At 32.2% G+C, this 23,179-nt stretch overlaps 4 protein-coding genes across 5 annotated transcripts; 2 read left to right on the top strand and 2 right to left on the bottom strand.

The window, feature by feature from the left end:
• The first annotated feature begins 358 nt into the window (after positions 1 to 358).
• LOC145054104 (uncharacterized) lies at positions 359 to 6,789 on the top strand. 2 transcript variants are annotated; one of them, XM_079002235.1, is made up of 9 exons: positions 359 to 603; positions 1,168 to 1,362; positions 1,486 to 1,606; positions 5,000 to 5,095; positions 5,166 to 5,377; positions 5,488 to 5,575; positions 5,792 to 5,839; positions 6,053 to 6,148; positions 6,251 to 6,789. In XM_079002235.1, the coding sequence occupies exons 1-9, from the start codon at positions 595 to 597 to the stop codon at positions 6,505 to 6,507; spliced, it is 1,122 nt and encodes a 373-aa protein (XP_078858361.1). In that variant the 5' UTR covers positions 359 to 594; the 3' UTR covers positions 6,508 to 6,789. The 2 variants fall into 2 exon arrangements, with proteins under 2 accessions (XP_078858361.1, XP_078858362.1); XM_079002236.1 differs by lacking the exon at positions 5,792 to 5,839.
• A 2,601-nt stretch (positions 6,790 to 9,390) lies between these two features.
• On the top strand, positions 9,391 to 11,288 carry LOC145054103 (C2H2 and C2HC zinc fingers superfamily protein). The gene is made up of 5 exons (XM_079002234.1): positions 9,391 to 9,583; positions 10,121 to 10,321; positions 10,417 to 10,531; positions 10,638 to 10,733; positions 10,839 to 11,288. The coding sequence occupies exons 1-5, from the start codon at positions 9,575 to 9,577 to the stop codon at positions 11,138 to 11,140; spliced, it is 723 nt and encodes a 240-aa protein (XP_078858360.1). The 5' UTR covers positions 9,391 to 9,574; the 3' UTR covers positions 11,141 to 11,288.
• A 1,427-nt stretch (positions 11,289 to 12,715) lies between these two features.
• LOC145054102 (uncharacterized) lies at positions 12,716 to 13,952 on the bottom strand. The gene has a single exon (XM_079002233.1). It carries the CDS (start codon positions 13,853 to 13,855, stop codon positions 12,938 to 12,940), a length of 918 nt encoding a protein of 305 aa, XP_078858359.1. The 5' UTR covers positions 13,856 to 13,952; the 3' UTR covers positions 12,716 to 12,937.
• A 1,553-nt stretch (positions 13,953 to 15,505) lies between these two features.
• Positions 15,506 to 19,810, bottom strand: LOC145051585 (serine carboxypeptidase 1-like). The gene is made up of 8 exons (XM_078999485.1): positions 19,453 to 19,810; positions 19,257 to 19,364; positions 17,014 to 17,288; positions 16,693 to 16,932; positions 16,472 to 16,590; positions 16,289 to 16,384; positions 15,866 to 15,971; positions 15,506 to 15,761 (listed from the first exon to the last, which is right to left on the bottom strand). Exons 1-8 carry the CDS (start codon positions 19,808 to 19,810, stop codon positions 15,618 to 15,620), a joined length of 1,446 nt encoding a protein of 481 aa, XP_078855611.1. The 3' UTR covers positions 15,506 to 15,617.
• Positions 19,811 to 23,179: the final 3,369 nt, after the last annotated feature.

Here is a 23,179-nt window from a genome sequence, read left to right as displayed (position 1 = left end):
TTTGTGAGCGTTTGAAAACTTCTAACTTCTAACGTTTAACAAAACTTTCAATTTTAAACAAAAAACTTCTTTTAGCACTACAAGCTTCTATAGTTTAGTTTAAACAAAACGCTCCAAATCAAAATGCTACTTCACATAGCTTTAACAAAACGCTATCAGCTACAGGCTACCGTTAATAGCTAGTTTTGTCGAACATGTCCTTAATATACACAAGAGTCCGTATATGCTGGGTTGTTGGTTTAAAATGCAAAAAATTATATATAAAAGCTTCAAAATTAGTTATTTTAACGAATTGGTTAAAAGATATTGAGATGACATCGCACCAAGTCTTTCGATTGGAGAAAGACCATGACTGACGTGGCTTGCAAATTTTCATTACGTGGCCTTTCAAACACCTCCATGTGGAGGCTCAAATGAAACTCGATGGGGAGGCTCAAGTCTAGGGTTCACTTTGATCATAATTAAAGCCCTAAATTACCAATTGATCAAAAATTCCGAAATCTACTCAAATTGCGGAGAAAATCGCGGGCTTTTAAATTCAGAATTCGGATTCTGCTATACCACCATCTCAAATAGTTGATTCGTCTTGCAACCATGACTGAGGTACCATCTTATTTCTGTTATGAACGTAGTATAATCGTGTCTGATTAGCACATAGCTTAATTTACCTAATCATTATCCTTTTCGTTAAAATTCATCGTGGCAATTACATTCTCATCGCCGTTGCTAATGAATAATGATAAAACAAAGAACCAAGCAAACGAAGAAAAGAAAACAATTCATGTTAAATAACTAGTGACATTTGCTCATGGAATCCTGTTTGCAAGTTGGAATGGACTAAATTGCAATGAATGTTCCAAACCACAACTCGATGGGAGAGAAGGCTGTATCTATATTGAATAAGATATATTGAATTAAATTATTAAACTAACCTGGAAAGGAATGACTTCTTAATTGGAGTTGCTAGTTTACATTTGTTAATTTATACTCCTTTGATCCTTTTATACATTTGATTTATGTAGAAGCTCCAATAGTGTATACTTGCTCTATGATTCTATCTTACACATTAATGCTGTTATTTTTTTTTGTTGTGGTTTATACTTTGAACATATAAAGTTTATATCTTTTACTATCTCACTGGCATCTCATTTCTTTATATTCCGATAGTGGGTTGGCCAGAGAAAAAAAAGGTGTGATGTGTGCAACATCTTCATATCCAATAATTCTCCCATCATCAAGATACATGAGCAAAGCCTACGTCACAGAGAAAATGTTAAGAAGCTGTCTAACATGACAGAGAAGAAAGATGCTAAAGATAAAGAAAAAAAGAAAACTACCCGTGTTCTCAAACAAGTTGAAGAGGTGAATATTTTATTTTAAAGAGGAGAGTAATTATTCTCAATATCAACTTTTGTCTCCCTAGACTCCCTTATGTTGTTTTTCCGGATTATTTTTAAAACAAGCTCCTTTCCAAATTGGTGGCAGAAAGCGAGTCATAGCTATCAAAATGACATATCAACCTTAAAGGCCAGAGATTCTGATGCAACTTCATTAGGTGCTCAAACAAGTAGTGAAGGGATGGGTGATCAATTTACAATGTATGGAGGTTAGTACTTGTGTCTCCTAGGTTTTTTGGGTATATATATATATATATATATATATATATATATATATATATATATATATATATATATATATATATATATATATATATAGATCATAGTTTAATACAACAAAATTTTGCATATGGAAATGTGTAAAATACTATCTCAACATCTCATAATACAACCAAAATTTTTGTTGATCATTTATTAGAATAATAACTATTTTATGTGGTCCCTACTCCTTTCTAGAGATACATACATTGAATAAGTAAGCTTTAAGCTTAGCAACTAGTTATGGTTTTATGATTTAGCATAAATATTTAATCAAAATTAGTGCAAAAATAACAAGTAATGCATTCTTTGTGGTAACATCTTTCATGTTTGGAAACATTATTTTGAAATTTCATAAAGTAGGTCAAGTTTCTAAAGGTTAGCTAACCTCTGGGTCGATTAAGGTTATCCATAAGGTACATTTGCAAGACATCTGTTCATTCTTTGTTCCATATGTTGGATATTTAAGTAATCATACTTAACATGTATTTAACTTTCGCACATTGTGTGTAAAATTCATGCTAAATTCACAATATGCCATAAAACATGTATTTTCTATATAATTATAATCATTTTGTGCAAAAAAAGGCAATTTTGTTTATAATAAATTCTTCGTCATATATATATATATATATATATATATATATATATATATATATATATACACACACACACACACACACATACACACCAAGTAAACCACATAACATTCCTTACTTTATGCTTGTTTTAGAACTCGTAAGTTTCTTCTTTATCTTCTTGAGTTACTACTAATCTTTTGAGAGTGTTTATAACTTAGGGATGAAAAATAAAGTTTCACTTCACATTCTATTTATAAAATAGTTTGCTAAAATTACATTCCTTGTTCCTTATGTTTACAAAGGTGTCTTTTCATGAGAATACACCTCTTGTATCTATCATAGCTTATAAGGCATTATCCTTATAGCAACTTTCACCTTATGCTTATAGCTTTCTTTTGGCACATTCTAGCTTAGCTTCATCACCAAGATTTTTACAACACTTGCTTATCGTTGTACAACTCATACTTAAGCTTGCTTTGTCATTATATTTAGACTTGATTTGTCATGCTATGCTTAGGTTACTTGTATCTAGTGTTGTCGTACTTGTAAGTAGCTTTGTAAGCTACTTGCAAGCTACGTATAGCTTGCTTGCTTACTTATAATTTTTTTTATATAAATAATTTTTTAATAATTTTTTCCATAAAACATTCCTTAAGTGTTCCCTTTAGTTATGTATGTCCCCCTTTAGTATAATGAACTCTGTTTGATCCTTATAATTATGTCTTATATATCTTGAAAACTACTTTATAAAATGACATGGCGACACTAAAATCACCAACAATATATAATAAATATATCAAACAAAACGACGTATTATGGTGAGTTTGGGTACCTAAGCTTATATATCCTTTAGGGTATATTCACTTTTCCATATATATATATATATATATATATATATATATATATATATATATATATATATATATATATATATATATATATATACCCAGGTTCTTTTGAGAACCAAAAGATTTGTGAGAACTTGCGAACTCATAATCAACTCATCATTTTTCAACACCAAAAACATCAATCTTCTCCAAATGGTGCGTCTAAGCCATATCTAGGCTAAGAAAAAGATTTAACGATTTTTATTTTTGTTTTTTTTGTATGACTGCTAATGAGCACAATCACCAGTCATATGGACTGCTGATTGCTCATCAGTAGTCCATATGGCTGCTGATTGTGCACATCCGCAATCCATATGACTGATGACAGCAGTCCATATGACTGCTTATTGTGCATACATGCAAAATTCGAAAATAAATAAAAACATCCGTCAAATCTTTTTTTTGAGCCTTGATATGGCTTAGACACACCATTTGGAGAAGATCAGTGTTTTTGATTTTGAAAAATGATGAGTTGATTATGAGTTCGCAAGTTCACATGTTTTTTTTAGTTATCACAATAACTCAGCCCTGTATATATATATATATACACACACACACACACACACACACATCCTTAGGGTTACGTCCGTTAACTGGATTTGGGACGGAGGACTTGATTACGTTGTGCATAAGGAAAGAGACCTCAAATCCATGATTGAAGTCGATAACCTCTTAAATTTGGAGCCAAATAAGCCTTTTCCTCTTTCCATCATCTCCAAAAATAGAGCTTTACTAGAATCCCTTCAAGGTGTCATCAAGCCGTGAAGAACATTATTGAAGCTCTTTTAGGATTGACTACTGAAGTTTGAAGTCACCTTCATTCCTTTAGGATTGACTTCTAAAGTTTGAAGTCAAGTATGTTCTGATGCACCATGAAGCTATAATTGAAGCTCTTTTTGGAGACAATTTTGGATTCAATGTGAAGAACATTGTTGTGTAGGATCTTAAAGGATGGTATGCTGCTTTCAACTCTAAGCATGATCCTGCTAAAAGTGCTTCTAGTCTCACCTCTAAGCATCACATTGAGAAGGAGCCAAAGTTGGTGAAGAATGGTGATGCTGGTATGATTAAGATATTCTAACCAAGCCTTTGGTAGGGAAGAGCCAAATTCTTGCCGGTTGAAGGGGCATAAGGAAGTTCACAAGTGGTCTTCAGGGTGGATGAGGAATGCTTTCAAGTTGAGAGTGATGGGTCTTTCAAATTAATTTTCAACTCTAAGCATCGATTAACACGTCCTTATTTGCTAAAGATGAAAATAAATTATTTGAAAAACTTAATTCACTTGTTGAAGAAATTAGGGAGGAGAATCCGGTTACGTCATTACCGATAGTGCTTTGGCTTATGTGTTAGTTGGTTTAAAGTTGGAGCAAGAGAGGTCCCGTTTGTATTAGTCGCCTTGTTTCGTCCATTTGATTGACTTGATGTTGGAAGACATAAGAGGTGGAAAAACTTTCAATGAAACCGTAGATACATTAAGAAAAGTTACCATTTATATTTATGAACATTGTGGTCAAGAATTGACACTTCTTTTCTTACATTGAAAAGATCCCAGGAGTTTAAACATCCTCATTGACAATTGTTTGCTTCTAAAGATCGGGCACAAGTGAAGAGAAATTAGTTGAAAAATACTATTTTAGGTGATGTCAACTTTTGGAAGACTATAAAATTTTGTTCGAGCTGTGTAGTTCCTAATTTGTAAGGTATTAAGGCTTATGGATGGTGATATTAATCTATGGACTTTTTGATATAATACATCACAGTAGTTTTTTGGAAAGAGAAAACAAGATAACAAGTGACGATCCTTTATTCTGCATTGTTTTTCTATCATGATTGTCTTCTAATAAAAATTATATATATATCTTTTTATCGATGACAGAATGGGAGTATGACACCTCAGCAGGTTACTTCTACAACCAAACTAACGGTTGTTATTATGATCCAAAGTCAGGCTTCTTCTACACGAATGCTTTAGGTACTAACTACAAAAACCTAAATCCCCCTTTTCTTCAACTTCCTTCATTCTGATTGATCGAGTGCAACAGGTAAGTGGGCAACACTGAAAGAGGTTCTTGCTGCTGCAACAAAACTTTCTTCACAAAACAAACCAAATCTTGTCACGTCGAAATCTCCTTTCCAAAATAGTCAACACCACAAAGATAATGTCACCAAGTCAAAGAAGCCATCTAACATGGTAGAAAAGAAAGTTGCTAAAAAGAAAACTTCCCGTGTTCTCACACTCGCACAAATTGAAGAGGTGAATAGTTTATTAGTAATTATTCTCGATAATATCAAATCTTATCTCCCTTCTTATATTATTTTTTCTGGATTATTCTTAAAACAAGCTCCTTTCCATATTGGTGGCAGAAAGAGAGTAATGCAACTTCATTAGCTGCTCAAACAAACAATGAAGGGATAGGTGATTGTGGTCATCATCTCTCTACAATGTTTGGAGGTTAGTACTCTACTTATTTATGTACTTACAACTTTTCTTATTTTAAATAAAAAATTTAACATTTTTTCCATTACCAACATTCCTTGATCATCCTTGTAATCAATCGCATGTTAGATATCTTGAAAACTACTTACTTATATATATATATATATATATATATATATATATATATATATATATATATATTCTAAACTTATGTTGTTGTATGTCTTGTAGAAAAAACGTGTTACCCGATAGACTTGATGCCAATGCTAGATGATGATGGTAATGCTTGGTTATTAAACATTTGCACACTTACACACGTATCAAGTTTTTTTATGACTACAAACAACATAGGTATTAAATTATAGCCATGAGATAACAAGATAATAACAACCAATGAGGATGAATCTGTATTCTGCATTGCTTTTTGTTTATTATGATTATGATTGTCTTGTCATAAGAATGATAGATACAGAATTTAATCATTGATGACAGATTGGGAGCGTGACACCTCATACGGTTATTACTACAACCAAACTAACAGTTGTTATTATGATCCAAACTCCGGCCTCTACTACCCCCATGATTTAGGTACTACTACCCCTCACAAACCCTAATTTTATAAATCTAAAATCCCTCTCCCCCTTTTATGATTTACATTCATTCTGATTTCTGATTGATTGAGTGCAACAGGTAAGTGGGTAACATTGAAAGAAGCCCTGGCTGCTACACCCAAACTGGCTTCCAAAAGTCAACCCCAAACCCAACCCTCATCATCTGTACATATAAAGAAGAGAAAACAACCAAATTCCAAGCCAAAACTGGTGTCTGAAGAGGAAGAGGCTGCAATTAAAGCACGTGAGGTAGAAAGGAAGAGAGTAGAGGAGAGAGAGGAATATGGTAAACTCCCAATTAGATTCACTTATGCAAGGAAGAAGAGGAAAGACTGACTGACTGACCTCAATGTAATATATTTGGTTAACAAGGGTTATACTGTCTATTATGTATTTTTACAGTTAGGTTGGTATAAATAGTTAGTTGGCTTCTTTTGACAAAATCAGTTAGAGTTGAAATCTGGGAAGTACTGGCCCGGATTTTTGTGTGTAGTCATTCCATTTCCAGTTCAACGCTCCATTCGAGTCATTTCTATCTGTTCTTAATGCTACTGTATACAAAATATTCACTCTCGTCTTTATAACTTATAAGCAATGATGTATTTTTTTATTGTGTCATGTCATGTCATGTTCTGCTTGAAAAACTAGATATTTTTGAAGTCTCACAACCATTTTTTTTAAATTTAATTTAATTTGATTAATAATGAGACCATAAATAACAAATTACGTTTTCTAAGTTTAGCAAAAAAAGAGGGGGTGATGGTGACAATGGAGTCCAGTTACAGGTGGCAATGAGTCGACTTGGTTAAGTCAGATTCAATCTATTTATTAAATGGGTTTAAGATCACAACCAATCACAACTTGTTAGATAAATATGTTGTCGTAAGATTAATCTATTTATGTATTTTGGTATTTCCAACCCAACATACTAAATGAATGGGTTGATACATTTAAAATTAAAAATGCAAATAGATTAAAAGAAGATACACCTATTTAAAGAACATAATTTGGAACGGGTTGTTGGGTTAAAAACCCGCTAATTTGGGTTGAGTTGGGATTGAGTTTTCGGGGGCAGCACTCGTGGTAGGGTCTAGGGGCAGCACCCATTGTGGGGTACAACGAGTAGAGCCCCTGACGGTGGTCAAGGGGCAACGCCCTGAAACCTAAATGTATTTCTACATCAGGAAAGACTCCATACATGCATTTTCCCGCCAAAACAAGTGGTGACATCATTTGGATGTAAGAATCGATTGTATCTTATACCTACCTTTCTAACTATCATTTTTTTGTGCCAAAATGGATGTAACCACCATTTAACCACCTTTTTTCCTTGTATAAGAACATATAAATTGTTCTTGAAAAAGGTTGGATAATATATACTCGAAATTATCGTCAGATTCTATTTCTCAAAACACAAAATAGCAATGTACTTTCCGTGTTTCGAATTTGGAAGTGACCTCACTTCTAAATTGTCATTTTTGGATTATCCCAAATCAGATTTCATGATACATGAGTAAAAGGGTCGAAATCACATATTTCTAAAAGTGATTGCAATCACGATCCTAGACATTATCCAAGTACATATTGATATTCTTAGACCCAAAATCTAACATGATATTTCCATTTCCCTACAAATAATTTATTATTTTACATCAAGAGTAAATTGCATTTTTGGTCATCCTGGTTTGCAAAAAAACTATTGATGGTCCAAAACCATTTCAACTTGCACCGCTAGTCCAAAACATAATTTTTTTTTTGTGGTTTTGGTCTTGTGAAACTTAAAAAATAAATATTGTTATACTATTTTAATTTGTTTTTATATTTTTTTAATATTTGTTTTAAGATTGTATTAAGTTGTAATTTTTGATAATTTTTGTAGTAAACTGTGAATGATTGAATTGATATGTCTGTTAAACTGTGATTTTTATATATTAAACTATGAATAAATGGGTTCCTTTGTCTATTGCAGCTCTTCAATATTGCAAGGTTTGGGGGAGAAAGGTCGCCTTTGATGATGATACTAAGCATCCCATTTTGGAACTACGTTGCGTCGCTAAACCCTTGATTGAAACCCCCAAAGTTGTAAGTGTGAATATGTTGTATTAAATTGTGAATGTACCATGAATAAGTTGTAGATGCATTGCATTAAGATGTGGATTTTGTATTAAACCGTGAATATATGTTAGTTTATTTTCTTTTTAGTTTTTTCTTTTTGTGTGTGTGTGTTTATGTGTTAATTGAAACGTAAAAATGATGTATTTGTCATCATTCACTAAAAAAGAAAATTTTAATAATTTATCATATCATATGCATCCATTTTTTTAAAATGAAAGATAGGGTCGGTCCAAACGTATATGAGACTCGGGTCGAAAAGAAAAAAAGGGCCCCTTAAAGACAAATATAATAAAGATTAAGAAAATATATCATTTATTCTTCACTATAAACCCGTTCAATTAACAATAACAAGCAAACCAAATTGTTTATCTTTTAAGCTAGTTTGAGTTTGAACGAACTTAAGTCCTAAAAACCATTTAGGTAATAACTATACACACACACACACACACTACATGGAGAAATTTTAGGCCCCATGGAGATGTGGGTCCTGGGCGGTCGCCCGGGTTGCCCACCATCTGGACCGACCCTGATGAAAGGCTATGATTTGCGGGTTACAATTTCCAAAATGTTAGAATGATAAAAACACCCTTAATGATAAAGAAAAAAAATGATTCTTAAAATTCCTAACCTTTAAGAGTTCTTGTTTGAACCCCTCCCTATATTTGTAAATTTTTTTGACTATTAGTGGTCAAATGGTTTTAAAAAAAATTATTTATCGTTGAAAGAGGAGAAAAAGAGAGGAGAGAAAGTGCAATGAATAAACATTGCATGGTGACAACATCTACCCTCACTGCATCCGACAATGTAGTCTTTTTGGTGCGGTGAAAGTGTCATATCACCCCACCGCACCATGTGATGAGGGTAACTCCTCCAACCTAAACCAAGAAACTACTCCGGTAAAACATTTTTGACTTTGACATATACAAAAAAAGTTCAACATCAACCATTTTTAAGACGAATAATTGTATTTCCAACACAAAAAGTCATCTTGGTTATTTATTTCGTTAAGAAAAGAAGGTAGGCGTGAGTAAAGGCAGCAACAATAAGACAGAGGGCAAAATATGGCAATGTTCCCTTTTGTAGGGGGGTCAACAGGAGGTTTCTTAATAGCAAACGGAAGAGCAAATTCTAGGGTTCAATTTGGATCATAATTTAAAGCCCTAAATTACCACTCTCCTGATCAAAATTTTCAAAATCTACGCAAATTGCGGAAAAAATCGTGGGGTTTTGAATTCGCAAATTGGATTTGCTATACCAACATCTCCAGTAGCTGATTCGTCTTGCAATAATGACTGAGGTACCATCTTATCTCCCGACTCTGATTCTAATGCATTATATCAAAGCAATTTTAATTGATCGAGGGTCTTATATTATTCTTTGATACGAACATAGTATAATCGTTTCTGATTAGTATATGCCTTGATTCTACGCAATCACAATTCTTTTCCTGTAAATTGTCGTTGCTAATGATAAGATAGAGTACCAAGCAACTGAAGAAAAGAAAACAATTCGTGTTAGATAAATGCACTAAAATGCAACGAATGTTCCAAACCACAAATCGATGTGGGGAATGATTGGATCCTGTGAAGAAGATATATTGCAGTAAACTAAACTGGAATGGAATGACTTCTCAATGGGAGTTTTTGGGGCTCTTAAAATACTTTGTCATTGGCCATGGTCTTTATACATATGATTTAATGTAAAAGTTTCAATAGTGTATATGTGCTCTATGATTCTGTCTTACATCTTAATGTTGGGTTACTTTTTTGCTGTGTTCATACTTTGAACATATAAAGTAAAATATCACTGACATCTGATTTGTTTTGTATTTCAGTATTGGGTAAGTCAGGGAAAAAAATGGTGTGACTTGTGCAAAATCTTCATATCCAATAATCCTTCAAGCATCAAGAATCATGAGCTTGGCACACGACACAAAGATAATGTCACCAAAAGGTTGTCTAACATGAGAGAAGAGAAAGTTGCTAAAGATAAAGAAAAAAAGGAAACTGCCCGTGTTCTCACGAAAATTGAAGAGGTGAAATATTAATTATATTTTCATGAGACACCTCAAATACTATTTCCCTTCTTATATTGTTCTTATAATTAAGCTCCTTTCCAAATTGGTTGCAGAAAGCGAGTCTTAGTTATCAAAAGGACATATCAACTTTTCAGAAGGCAAGAGATACTAATGCAAATTCATTAGGTGGTAGTGGAGGGATAGGTGATGGCTCTACAATGTCTGGAGGTGAGTAATATTCTCAATTTATTATAACCTATAATATTCCGCATTGTCTTATTTATTTATTACAATTATAATTATTTTCTTGTCATAAAAATGATCTTGATGACAGAGTGGGAGCATGACACCACATCTGGTTATTACTACAACCAAACTAACGCTTGTTATTACGATCCAAACTCTGGCTTCTACTACACTGATGCTTTAGGTACACTCACAATCAAAAACCCTAAATCTAAATCCCTATTTTTTTTTTTTATCAACTTCCATTTTTTTATATTCATTCTGATTTTTGATTGAGTGATTGGAACAGGTAAGTGGGTAACACTGCAAGAAGCCCTTGCTGCTACAACCAAACTTTCTTCTGGACCCATACAAAAAAAACCCAATTTTGCCATGTCATCATCCTCATCATCCTTGCCTTCCAAAACTCAACCCCCAACACAATCTGCTAACAGGCCATCATCTATTTACATAAACAAAAGAAAACGACCAGATTATTCCAAGCCAAAAGTCGTGTCCCAAGAGGAAGCCGCTGCCCTCAAGGCACGCGAGGCAGCAAGAAAGAGAGTCCAGGAGCGAGAGAAATCCTCACTCGGTCTTTATAAGCACTGATATACTTACTGTATTATTCTGTCATGTCATGTCCTGTCCTGTGTCCTTGATCAGACTGATAGATAAACCGGGTAATTTTTTTTTTAAAAAGTCCTACAAGACTATCTTTTGATTTTTAATTTGATAAGGTGACCATAAATAACTAAAATGATATGTTGTAAGTTTAGGCAAAAAGGTAAGGGGGGCCTGGTGTTGGTGGTTCGTCGGTGATGGTGACAATGGAGTCTACTTGGTTGACTTTAGATGACCATTTTTGGTCACATAAATCGGCTACTCATTAGTCATTTTAATTCCCCTACGGACCCCCCCTTCTATCCTTCCACGTTTCCCTACAAATAGTTTTATATTTTATATCACATTTGGTCTGATATGGTTATATTTTATTGAAAACATCGATAACTTAAATGTCAATTGAGACAAATTTAAAAAGGTAAAAAAACAAGGAAAAAGTTTTTAAGTTGAATTAAATTATTTGTGTTGATGGGAATGAAGCATTATTGGAGATGCTTTGCTAAAGAAAAAGGTAGTGGGGGGAAAATATATTACACGAGTGAAAAAGCAATCGACTTGTAATGAAAGGACGATATAAGATCTCATATTTTTGTAGCATGAATATAAAAAGCTATGGACATGGAAGGGCGGTTTTGTAGCACTTTCTCTTATTGATTAAATAATTTCATGGGCCCACCGACTATTATACTTTTTTAATAAAAATTGACAAGATCTTGATAAAATCCAATAATAGGCTAGCTTCTTTTCCAAATTGCTACATTGACGGTGTAATTATATATCAAAGACTCTGAGTATATAATTTATAGTTTATGAAGCTGTATATTTTAAACTATAAATTGTTATGTATGAAATATGTGACATTTTGAAAAATGAAGTCATTGTCTTCATTGATGGTGATGGTCAAAGAATGAGTGTTAATAGCCAAAGAATAATAATCTAAGTGGAGTAAATAAGTTGCGTTAAATATAATGAGGTTCATCATTGATGGAGGGTCTACAATCTAAATACCAATAAAACAAAGAATTAAGGTAAATAATGGACAATAAACATATCTTTACTTACAACTTGTATAGGATTTTCATATTTATGAATTAGCCAATACACACTACTAAAAAATTATGGTATCGAATTTCATCCCCTTTATGAATGATGATTATGTTAATATTATCTGAATTTTCAAACTTAATAATATATTTCTAGTTGTAATAAAATTCTTTACTTTATACATAATGCCAAGGACATGGAGGATGGTTTTGTAGCATTTCCACATTCAACATGCACACATTTATTTGACTAAATAATCTCATGGTCCCATTCCCATCAAAGTTTCTTGTGTGTTTGGACATGGAATAAACATTGACTACAAAGTCAAATGAAAAAAACAAAGCAAAGTTAGTGGGTTGTTTGTAAATTCTATACTTCTATGTCGTGTTTACATTGTGAATTTATTGGGTTTTTCTCCTAAATTTGAACACAAGCACAATTTGATAAAATAACGATAAAAACTTTTTAATCAACGCATTTTACGTCATTCTTCCACACAATTTTTTTTAAGTAAATAAATAAAACGATCACAAAAAGCATATGTATATACTCGTTTATTTTACAAATTTTCATTGTTGGATTTTTAATCCAGCGATCATAAATTACACATTGTACGAACATAAACATTCAACAAGATCCACGTTACGTAATGTAAAATTTAAAAACACATTCTGTAAATGTGATGATCAAAAAATCAGATTAAAATTGATCTGATGAATTCTTCCGGTGTGATCATGAAATTCATTGCTTCATAAGAGAATCGATCCCTCGGGAGATCTCATGAACACTTCCTGCATTTTGATGAAACCTTAAGCAACCCATTAATCCTGATTTGTACGGCAAGGTCGTCTTCCTCCCTATCTCCTCCTGATCCGCCGCCGCCGTGTCATCCGCCGACACATTCATTGAACCACCACTATCAGTGCTTCTGAAGCTAAACGTCGTCTTGACGTCACGATCACTCTTCTTTAACATCGTGTATTTCTTCAATGGATCCTTCCTCGTTGATACGCTTCCCTCCGACGCACTTCTGAACAGTAGCAGATTCTTGAGGTTCCACTTGTTGTACCAAGTTAAACCCGTCGGTGATGATTGACCCGTTGTTGAGTTTTTCTGGTTGTTTAGAACATCAGAGACTCTAAATGGCGATAGAGATCGAGATGTTTTGCGTCTGGTGGTGGATTTCGTCGTTTGTTCTCGTCCGCGAACCGGTGGATTTTCCTCGGGATTAGTCTGCTCACCAGATGTTTGTTTTAATGCCTCTGAAAAAGGATCGAAATCCTTCTTCTTACTCCGTGGAGACAACGCTTCTTTGAACCGTAATTTAGGGGATTTGGGCGATCGGGGTGAATGTGAATCATTAGAGAAATGCAGACGTGGCGGTGGTTTTAATGGCTTGATCTTGCCGCCATCAAAGAGCTCGTCGGCGGCGGAGATAGAATGCCGTTCCAAATGGCCGAATGCAAAATCCGAATCATTTTCTACATCTTCTTCTTCACAATTATCATCGTTATTTTGTTTGCGAATCCCTGGTTTTTCTTCCCAGGTGAAAGGGATGGTGGACTGAGGGCTTGAAGGTGCGGTGACGTATGGAGAAGTGGAGGTGCTGTCGTAGTTGAAGTCGATCGCCGGCGACGGCTTTATCAGTTGTACTTCCATGTAATGTAAGGAGATGGAGATGGAGATGGATGATTAGGTTTCTACATTTAACAAGTGAATATGTAGAAGAGTTGCAGAAAGTGGGTAGGAAGGAGAGGACCCCAGCTTCTGACTGCAAGCCAAGCCGAGTCGCGCCAAGCGAAATACATGCACTCTTTAGAAATTGTGAAGTTCTAGTTTTTTTATTTATATTTTTAATATAGAGAAAATTATAAAAATGGTTTTTATTTTTCGGTTTCAGTTTTAAAAAAAAGAAAAAAATTATAGTGGTCCAAAATTATATCTTTTGTGGTCCAAAATTATATCTTTTTTGGTGTTGGTCTCTGCAAGACTTGAAATAACTTTATATTTTTTATAATTTGTTTTTTTTTTCAAATTTTTTAAATTATTTTAGTACTTAATTTTTTTTTAATTTGACTATTTAACAAATTAGTTTAACAGTAATCTTCCGATTTTAATTTTGTTTTTAAGAAAAAGACTCAACTTTTATTATTTCGAAAAACCCTTCAGACTTTTTTTTTTCTTTTTAGAAAACCACTCACATTTGGCAAATTTTTTCGTTTGAATCAATCTTTTTGTTTTGACTCATAATTATTCTATTTTTCTTATTGTTGTTTGATAAATACACAATCATTGAGGAAGTTTGTGAGGGGAGAGTAGCTTCAATCTCAATGTCTTTAATTCACGAAACGAATCGGTTAGTGTATTTCGGGTAAGAACCCGGATATACAATCCTAATGATAAAGTAAGTATGTGTGGGAGTGAATAATCAAGAGCCAAAAAAGAATTTTAAAATATTCAGAGTGTAACATTTATGTATTAGTTGTTTTTAAACATGAAATCGAAGTCTATGTTGTTCATTTTAATACATGAGTTATTTTCATTGACCAACCAAGTTTAAAGTTTAATTTATTTTAGTTCGGACACATTATTAAATATAAATTTGGTTCGATCCGACAATCGAAGATTTAGAACTAACTTCGGGTTAATAAAGTTCCAAACAAAACAAAACAAACCAACCAACCAAAACCAAATCTGTAAATACATTTTTAATGCTTTTAAGTTTGTAGTAAAGTCTAAATACTTTTATATTTAATTATAAATTATGTGTAAAGTTTAATGCTTTTAAGTTTGTTACTTCTACGTGTTTCCGTAAAACTTTTTGACTTCGCTATTAGCTATATGTACGATTGAATTTGATTGGACTTGTTTAGATTATTTAAAAGTATTGAGCTTGAATCTTATGTTTATGTATTGTCGAATAAATTGCTAAAGTACATCCAAATACATATTTTAAAACATGGTTTTTCAAAATTTTGATATAAAGAATAAAAAACTTTAATATTATATGTGATTTTTGAGTTCTATAATTGGATGAAATTCGGTGTTACTAGGATTGAAGAAGCAAGATCCATAAGACATGGTTTACAAGAAAGGCTTTTAGTGCTTTCCAAGTGGCTTTACACCTTTACTTATGAATGTACTCATTGTTCTTTCTCATTATGGCTCTTGCTCATGCTTCCAATCACCTTTTTCTTTATTTATTTTTCTTATAACCACAATTTCATATAAGTGGTCCATAAGTTAATAACCTCTAAAATAAACAATGTTGTAATTTAGTTAATCCTTTTCAAAGTAAAAGAAAACGAGAACGAAAACGAAAACGATCCATTTTTTTAAGTTCAACAAGACATCAAAAAAGAAAAACACATCGAAAGCAACATTCAAATTCAAAACATGGATGCAAAACTACAAGCATGATTTACTTGGAACCCGGAAACTTTCCACGCAAAAAGGATGAGAAAAGTGCGATTGCTCGAGCAGGTTGGTAACTTGGCACAAAATGTCCGGCTCCTCTAACAGTCACAAATGTCAAGTTTTCATATCCAACCACGTATCCACCAACCTAAATACAATCAAAACAATAAAAAAAAAAAAACAAAATCATAAGATTAGTTGCACATGATGTTAATTAAGTACTATGTTAAGTTGTAATTGTCAGTTTCTGACCTCTCCTTTCAAATACCATGGGTGCCATGGTGTCTTCACTGTTGTATTAAGTTTCTTTATTGCGTACATTGTTGTTGTCACTGGCACAGAACTATCAGTATCTCCACTGCAATTTTATAAATGATCATATATATATATATATATATATATATATATATATATATATATATATATATATATATATATATATATATATATATATATATATATATATGTATAAGAAAAATCTAGGTATGTGGTTAATTTATAAATGGATATATTGGAAAATATTTGTAATTCTTTAATTACTTGAAAATATTTTTGGGTATATATATATATATATATATATATATATATATATATATATATATATATATATATATATATATATATATATATATATATATATATATATATATATATATATATATATATGATGAGTACCTGTAAAGCCAAACACGAATGCCGCTAGGCATGAGCCATCGAATGGTTGGCAACACAGTAAACGGTTGGTCTTTCCAATTGGCAAACAATTCGCCGCTACATTTACACACATAAAATAATTGTTATCCCTCTTTGATCTAATTAAAAAACATTATTTTACAAGTTTCGAGAAAGCATACATACTTGCAATCTTGCCACCTTCCGGGAAGCCCCGTGAGGTTTGCATGAAGTGATTTTTGAACTTCGGGTAAGTTCAAGTAACTTTCAATGTATTCTAGAGAACACGGATCAAATTCTGATTTCTGGTGAGAATCAACACAAATAATTAACTCATGTTATGATAATAATGTAACATAAGATTTGATTTGATTGGTTAAAAAGAAAAAAAAAAAGAATAAAGTTACCTCTGAAGAAGTTCTATTTAAACACAAGGGAGCATAGATATCGTACGGATCAATGTTTCCAACAAGGTCATACTCTTGGTTAATGTACGTCTTACAAAGTTTAGATAAAGTAGCATTCCACGAAAAATCACAGTTCGTGACTATTCCTTTATGGATTTCGTCAGAAGTAATAGAACGCGACCAAAAAAAATCATGTGTTCCCGTTTGTTGAGTTTCGTCATCCATGAATGCATTTCCAATCTTTAACATATATATAAAATATATTAAAACTTGCGAAAAGAGAAATAGAAAAAATTTATTGTTTTGTGTGATCAAGCTTACCACAATCCCTTTGAGGTTGATAAGAGTACGATTAGCGTTCTTGTTGCTTTTAAGGATAAATTCGGCAAGTTGAGGTATGTAATGACCGGAGTAACTTTCTCCGGTGAGGTAGAAATCTCTGGTTTTGTATTCAGGGAACCTTTCAAGCCAATTGATCAGAAATGTATATGAATCTTTTGCAGTTATTTTATCTCCGGTGGTTTTATAATCGGATGTCGTGTTGGAGTATGAAAACCCAACCCCAGCCGGTGATTCCAAAAAGAGTATGTTAGCCACTGCATATATTATAATTGTAAATAGTAAGTTTGTGAGATTTTTAAAGGTTAGTTGATTTAATATGTTTTGAATTGTATTAAATTTGTGTTTAATTCTAGTAAATTAGTAGCCTATGTAGATTCCGCCGGAACAAATATTAAATAAAAAATAATAAAATAATAAAACAAAAAACTTGGATCAGTATAAGTATAAGGCTATGTTTGACGTACCACAACTAGCTTATTTTTCGAGTTTTTCTAAATTGTCATATTTGGCTATAGATACTTGGATCAACTACTTTTTCAGCTGACAACTAGCTTTTCAGTTAATACGCAAAACATAGCCTAAATGGTATCATGGTATGGCTATAGATATATCGAATTTTTGTTAAAATATAAATCAATATTTTTTTGAAAACAACAAATAGATATATAAAATTGGAGAAAACATTCTAGCAAGTGACTAGAACCAAGATATATAGGGGTTTGTTTTCTAAAAGATAATAAACTTTACCATGTATACAAGTTCAATAATCAAAAAATGTATAAAATATCATTTTTTTTATCTGGAAATCAAATATCATTCTATATTTTCTTGGTAATTATTATTTTAATCACCGATCAAAACAAGTCTCAAAATCAAAATGAAGAAAGATGATTAAAAAGAAAAATTAATAGTATTTATATATAATAATCTTATGATTTTATATGAACAGGAGAATAAATATGAAAAAAAGTAAAAATATATTTAATTTTCTTTGTATCGGTCAACTAAGTTTTACACCCTATCAATTTCTAATTATTTTGTTAGCACATGAGGATATTAAGTTGTAACGGCCGCACAATAAATGTGAGTACAGGAAGGTTATTTTGTCGTTATATTATTTTCATTTATAATCATAGGAAAAGTTTGTATCAAGATAATATTTTACCTTTTTTTTTAAAATTAAATTATTAAATTAAATAGATGGCATCAAATTACGTAATTAAACATTTAATTGCTTTTTTTTTTCAGTTTACATAATACAACTGATTTTTTTTTTTTTTTATTTTTTTTATCAGTATATGCATGCATAAACTAAGAAAATTTTGGTATATTAAAATGTGATCAGATAATGAATTCAAACCTTATTGTATAAACTAATAAAGTATAAAATATGATTACTCGATATGCATTAATCTCTACCTTAAAATACCAAATAATCGGCAATCATTCAAAAATAGATCTCATAAACATTTTATGTATAAATCAAGGTAACAATAAAAGAAAAATAAGCATAAAAATCATTATACTCATTTATTTACCTTCTTTTCGCAAGTAGAATATAATTATGAATAAAAGGAATATTCATTCACTCAAAATGTCTACAAAAATGACTATTTTTGTATCAAAGGTTTTTTCATATAAAAAATAGATATATTTCTATAATAAAATTTTATGTTCAAAGAAAAAAAAATATAAATACAAACACACACACACAAAATATATATATATATATATATATATATATATATATATATATATATATATATATATATATATATATATATATGAAAAATGGATATTAATAGAATATCACACAATATATTTTTATGAGTAATATTTTATTGAAATAATTTATTAAAACGTGATTTTTTTTTTGAAAATAAAATAAGTGAAGAATTTTTTAAGTAAATATTTATATTTATATATTTGAAAATACAAATATATGGCTAGAACATGTCTTTTTTTTTTGTCTTTATTGAATGCGTGCGCGCGCGCACACGCACACACACACACACACACACACACATATATATATATATATATATATATATATATATATATATATATATATATATATATGTGTGTGTGTGTGTGTGTGTTTTGATGACATATTTTTAGCCTTTAATTTTATGTTTTTCTTTAAAAAATTTCGTATACCATTCATTTTCATAAAATAACAGACATGTAATCAACTTTTTGATGAATAATGAAAACTATTTTACCTTTATTCCAAGCATACATGTTGTTGGATAAAGTTTTACCATCTTTGTTGACTCGAAATGGTCCAAGCTCCATCATTAGCCCCCCTCCCACCGAAGAACACCCAGGCCCTATAATAAATTCAATTATCAATATGTAACTAAAACACATAAAATAAAACATCTACATACATATATGCTAAATGTGGTGCTTTCGTACCTCCGTTAAGCCATAACACGAGTGGTTTTCTAGAGGATGCATGAGTGGACTCGACAAAATAATAGAATAGAGCTTTACCATGTTTTGGATCCACTGTCACATATCCTGAATACTGATTAAATTTTGGTCCTTTTGGTTGTCCTGGCAACCTTAAAATCTTGTCAGCCTCCTTCTTACCGTGTTGGGACCCTTTATAAACAATAAGATCCTCGACTTTCAAATCTTGACTAACATAACTCTTTTTAGAATTGTGAATCTTTAAGAATTTCACATAAGGATGAAACTGAAACTGATTCCCTACACATTGAACAAGGACCAAGAGATATACTTGAATTACAAATATAAAAGCGGTTTTCATTTTTTATGATGGATTGGATTGTTTAGACTAAATTTGATTTTACTGAAATATTTTAGAAGTTGCTTACTATTTAAAATGATAGAAGTCTATTTAAAACAAGTTGTATGTGTCATTGCCATCTAATGTCATGATGTCATTAATATTCTTCAAAATGAGAAAAAACATGACGGGTTTTGGTTGACTGGATTTATCATGTGACATTATATTTGAAAAAACTAGCCGATAGCTATACTGCTTGTAATTTGAAACTGTAGTTTTTGTTTATGTATAAGTGTTTGACAAAAACTAAAAATTAAAAGGTCTTAAAAGCTATTTGAAGTAATTTTTATATTCAAAGCTTTTTGTTTATATAAAAGCTAAAAGCTCTTATTATTAAACGAAAAAAATCATTTTTTACAAGCTAAAAGTTAAAAGTTTGTAAAAACTTAAGATTTTCATAATTGACATAGTATAATATATTTCTTGTATTTAATGTTGCAACAGATACTACTATACCATATATGATTTTCATAATTAAAAATATAATTGTATTTCCCGTATTTAATATTAACAAGGTTATTTATTATATCATTACTGTTTTGCAAAGTCAGTTTCATTTAAAATCATCCAAAAGTATTGAATTACTGTTTGAAGTTGAAATTTAATTTTCATTTGAAATTTTATAAGTTAATGAAATTAATGATTTTATGTATAATATCTGAATGATTGAAATTTTTTAATTTTTTAAACTTTATAGTACAACATAATTAGAAGATATTATACGCTAATGACTTTTTCCATTGACTTCATCCACAACTAAGGTGTCGTTTGTTTTTTCGAAGCAAAAATGCATGAAGTCTGCGGACTACATCTACAACCATCTGTAGCAGATGAGGGGACCAAACGGCTGCAACATGTAATAAAAAATTTGTTTGTTTTTTAACCTCTGCAGACTGCTGTAATAAGTTAAAGTAATGTGTGAAGAAGTTTGAAGCAGATTGTCAAATGTTGCGCCACGCAGCACACAAACAATAGTTTTTAAGTGAAGTTTTTTGAAAAAAAAACAACTACAAAGGGCCAAGTGTTGTGCGTATGCTCCGCAACACAACAATAAGTGGTAAGAAATGATTTTTTAGAAAACACAAACAACACCTTTAAGACAATCCATACGGTGTAAGGCTACTAACCTTATAATTATCTAACATAACTTTTGCAATTACCCATGTACGCAATAAACAATATTTTTTCAAAACATAATATATATATATATATATATATATATATATATATATATATATATATATATGCTTATGTTATTTTGTTTTTACTAACTATTATGTACCAAAATGCATAGATCTGGACCAACAGATGAAATTAATCAATGAACATGATTTGAGAGTGTATTATATTACAATGAGATAACTGTTGAACACGACTCTTTTATATGGGAAACAACAAGACTTTTATTAAGACACTTAAGGAGACCTTACACTTTGTGAGACTACTACACACTTTTCTCTCTTTGAGGCTTTCTTGGATGGTTTGGAGCAAATGAGCTCCATACCTATTTATAGGCCTCTTAGGAAGGTTCTAGATACTAGCATACACTTACTACATACTAGATAACTCTAGAACTATCTAACATACTCTACATGCTTCCATATGTTTCTAGAACGTTCTACCATGTTCTGGAGAGGTCTAGGTTGCTCCAGTGTCTTCTAGAATGATCCATATCCTTCCAGGGTCTTCCATGTCGTTCTAGAGTATTCTAGACTCTTCCGGTATATTCCAGAGTCTTCCATAGTCTTCCATAATGTTCTAGAATCTTCTAGAGCATTCTAGAACAAGCTAAAGTCTTCTAAATAATATTTGTTTTATTGGGCTAGTGATGATCTTTAACACTCCCCCTCAACACTAGCCCTCATTCTTCGTACCATGTTAAGCTGACAGCGAAAACCTTCACATTTTCCAGTACTCAGCCCTTTGGTGAACAAGTCTGCTATTTGGTCATCGGTCTTGATCTGCCGCATCTCAATTTCTTCCATCAAGACTTTTTCTCTGATAAAGTGATAATGCACTTCCACATGCTTTGTTCTAGCATGAAATACTGGATTTTCTGCCAGCCGAATTGCAGATTGGTTGTCACAGTGAAGTGGTACTGCATAGTCAACTTTTTGATGTAAGTCCTCCATTAGGAGTACCAACCATGTACTTTCTTGAGCTGCTACGGCCGCTGCTTTGTACTCCGCTTCCGTGGTTGACAATGATATTGTTGGTTGTCTTTTACTACACCATGATATTGGTCCCGACCCAAGCTTGAACACATACCCAGTGGTTGATCTTCGGGTATCATGGTCTCCTGCATAGTCAGCATCACAATATCCAACCAACTTGCAATCTTCTCCTCTTTTATACAAGAGACCATAGTCAATTGTACCTTTGACATATCTCAAGATCCGTCGGACAGCATCCAAATGAGGTTTCTTCGGACTTTGCATGTATCGACTCATAACTCCAACTGCATAAGCAATGTCAGGCCGAGATAAAGTTAGGTAGATAAGACTACCTACTAGTTGTCGATACATCGTTCCATCATCCAACTCTTTTCTTTCATGAGCACATATCTTGGAATTTTGCTCTATTGGTGTTGATATTGGCTTACACTCCAACATGCCAAACTTTTGAAGTATATCTCTTGTATACTTTTGTTGGCAGAGGAACAACCCTTCCTTTGTACGATCAACTTCTAACCCCAAGAAGTGTTTAAGCTCCCCCAGCTTTTTCATTTGGAATCGCACCGATAGATTTTCTCTTGTTTGATGGATTTCTCTTTCGTCATCCCCGGTGATGATCAAGTCATCCACATAAACCAACACAATTGCCAACTTCCCTTATTTTTCTTTGACGAACAGGCTTGAGTCTGCATGTGCAACTGAATAACCACTTCGGGTAAGAAATTCAGCAATCTTACCATACCAGGCTCTTGGTGCCTGCTTCAATCCGTAAAGAGCTTTTCTCAGCTTGCACACATGAGTGGGATTAACTGCATCCTCAAATCCCTTTGGTTGGTTTATGTAGATCTCCCGATCTAATTCTCCATGCAAGAAAGCATTCTTCACATCCATCTGCCATAATTTCCAGTCTTTACTAGCCGCAAGAGCTAGCAGCACCCGTACAATAGTTATCTTCGCCACTGGACTAAATGTTTCATCATAGTCCAGTCCATATTGTTGTGAGAACCCTCGAGCCACCAAACGAGCCTTGTATCTTTCAATTGATCCATCTGTGCATCGTTTTAATTTATAAACCCACTTGCAGGAAATCGGTTTTATATCTCTTGGTCTTGGTACCAGTTCCCACGTTTGATTCTGCTTTAAGGCTGTAACTTCT

Source organism: Lactuca serriola, chromosome 5 (genome assembly GCF_051521515.1).
Source record: "Lactuca serriola cultivar US96UC23 chromosome 5, Lser_US96UC23_V15, whole genome shotgun sequence".
Taxonomy (NCBI): domain Eukaryota; kingdom Viridiplantae; phylum Streptophyta; class Magnoliopsida; order Asterales; family Asteraceae; genus Lactuca; species Lactuca serriola.
This window is presented reverse-complemented; position numbering and strand designations above follow the sequence as displayed.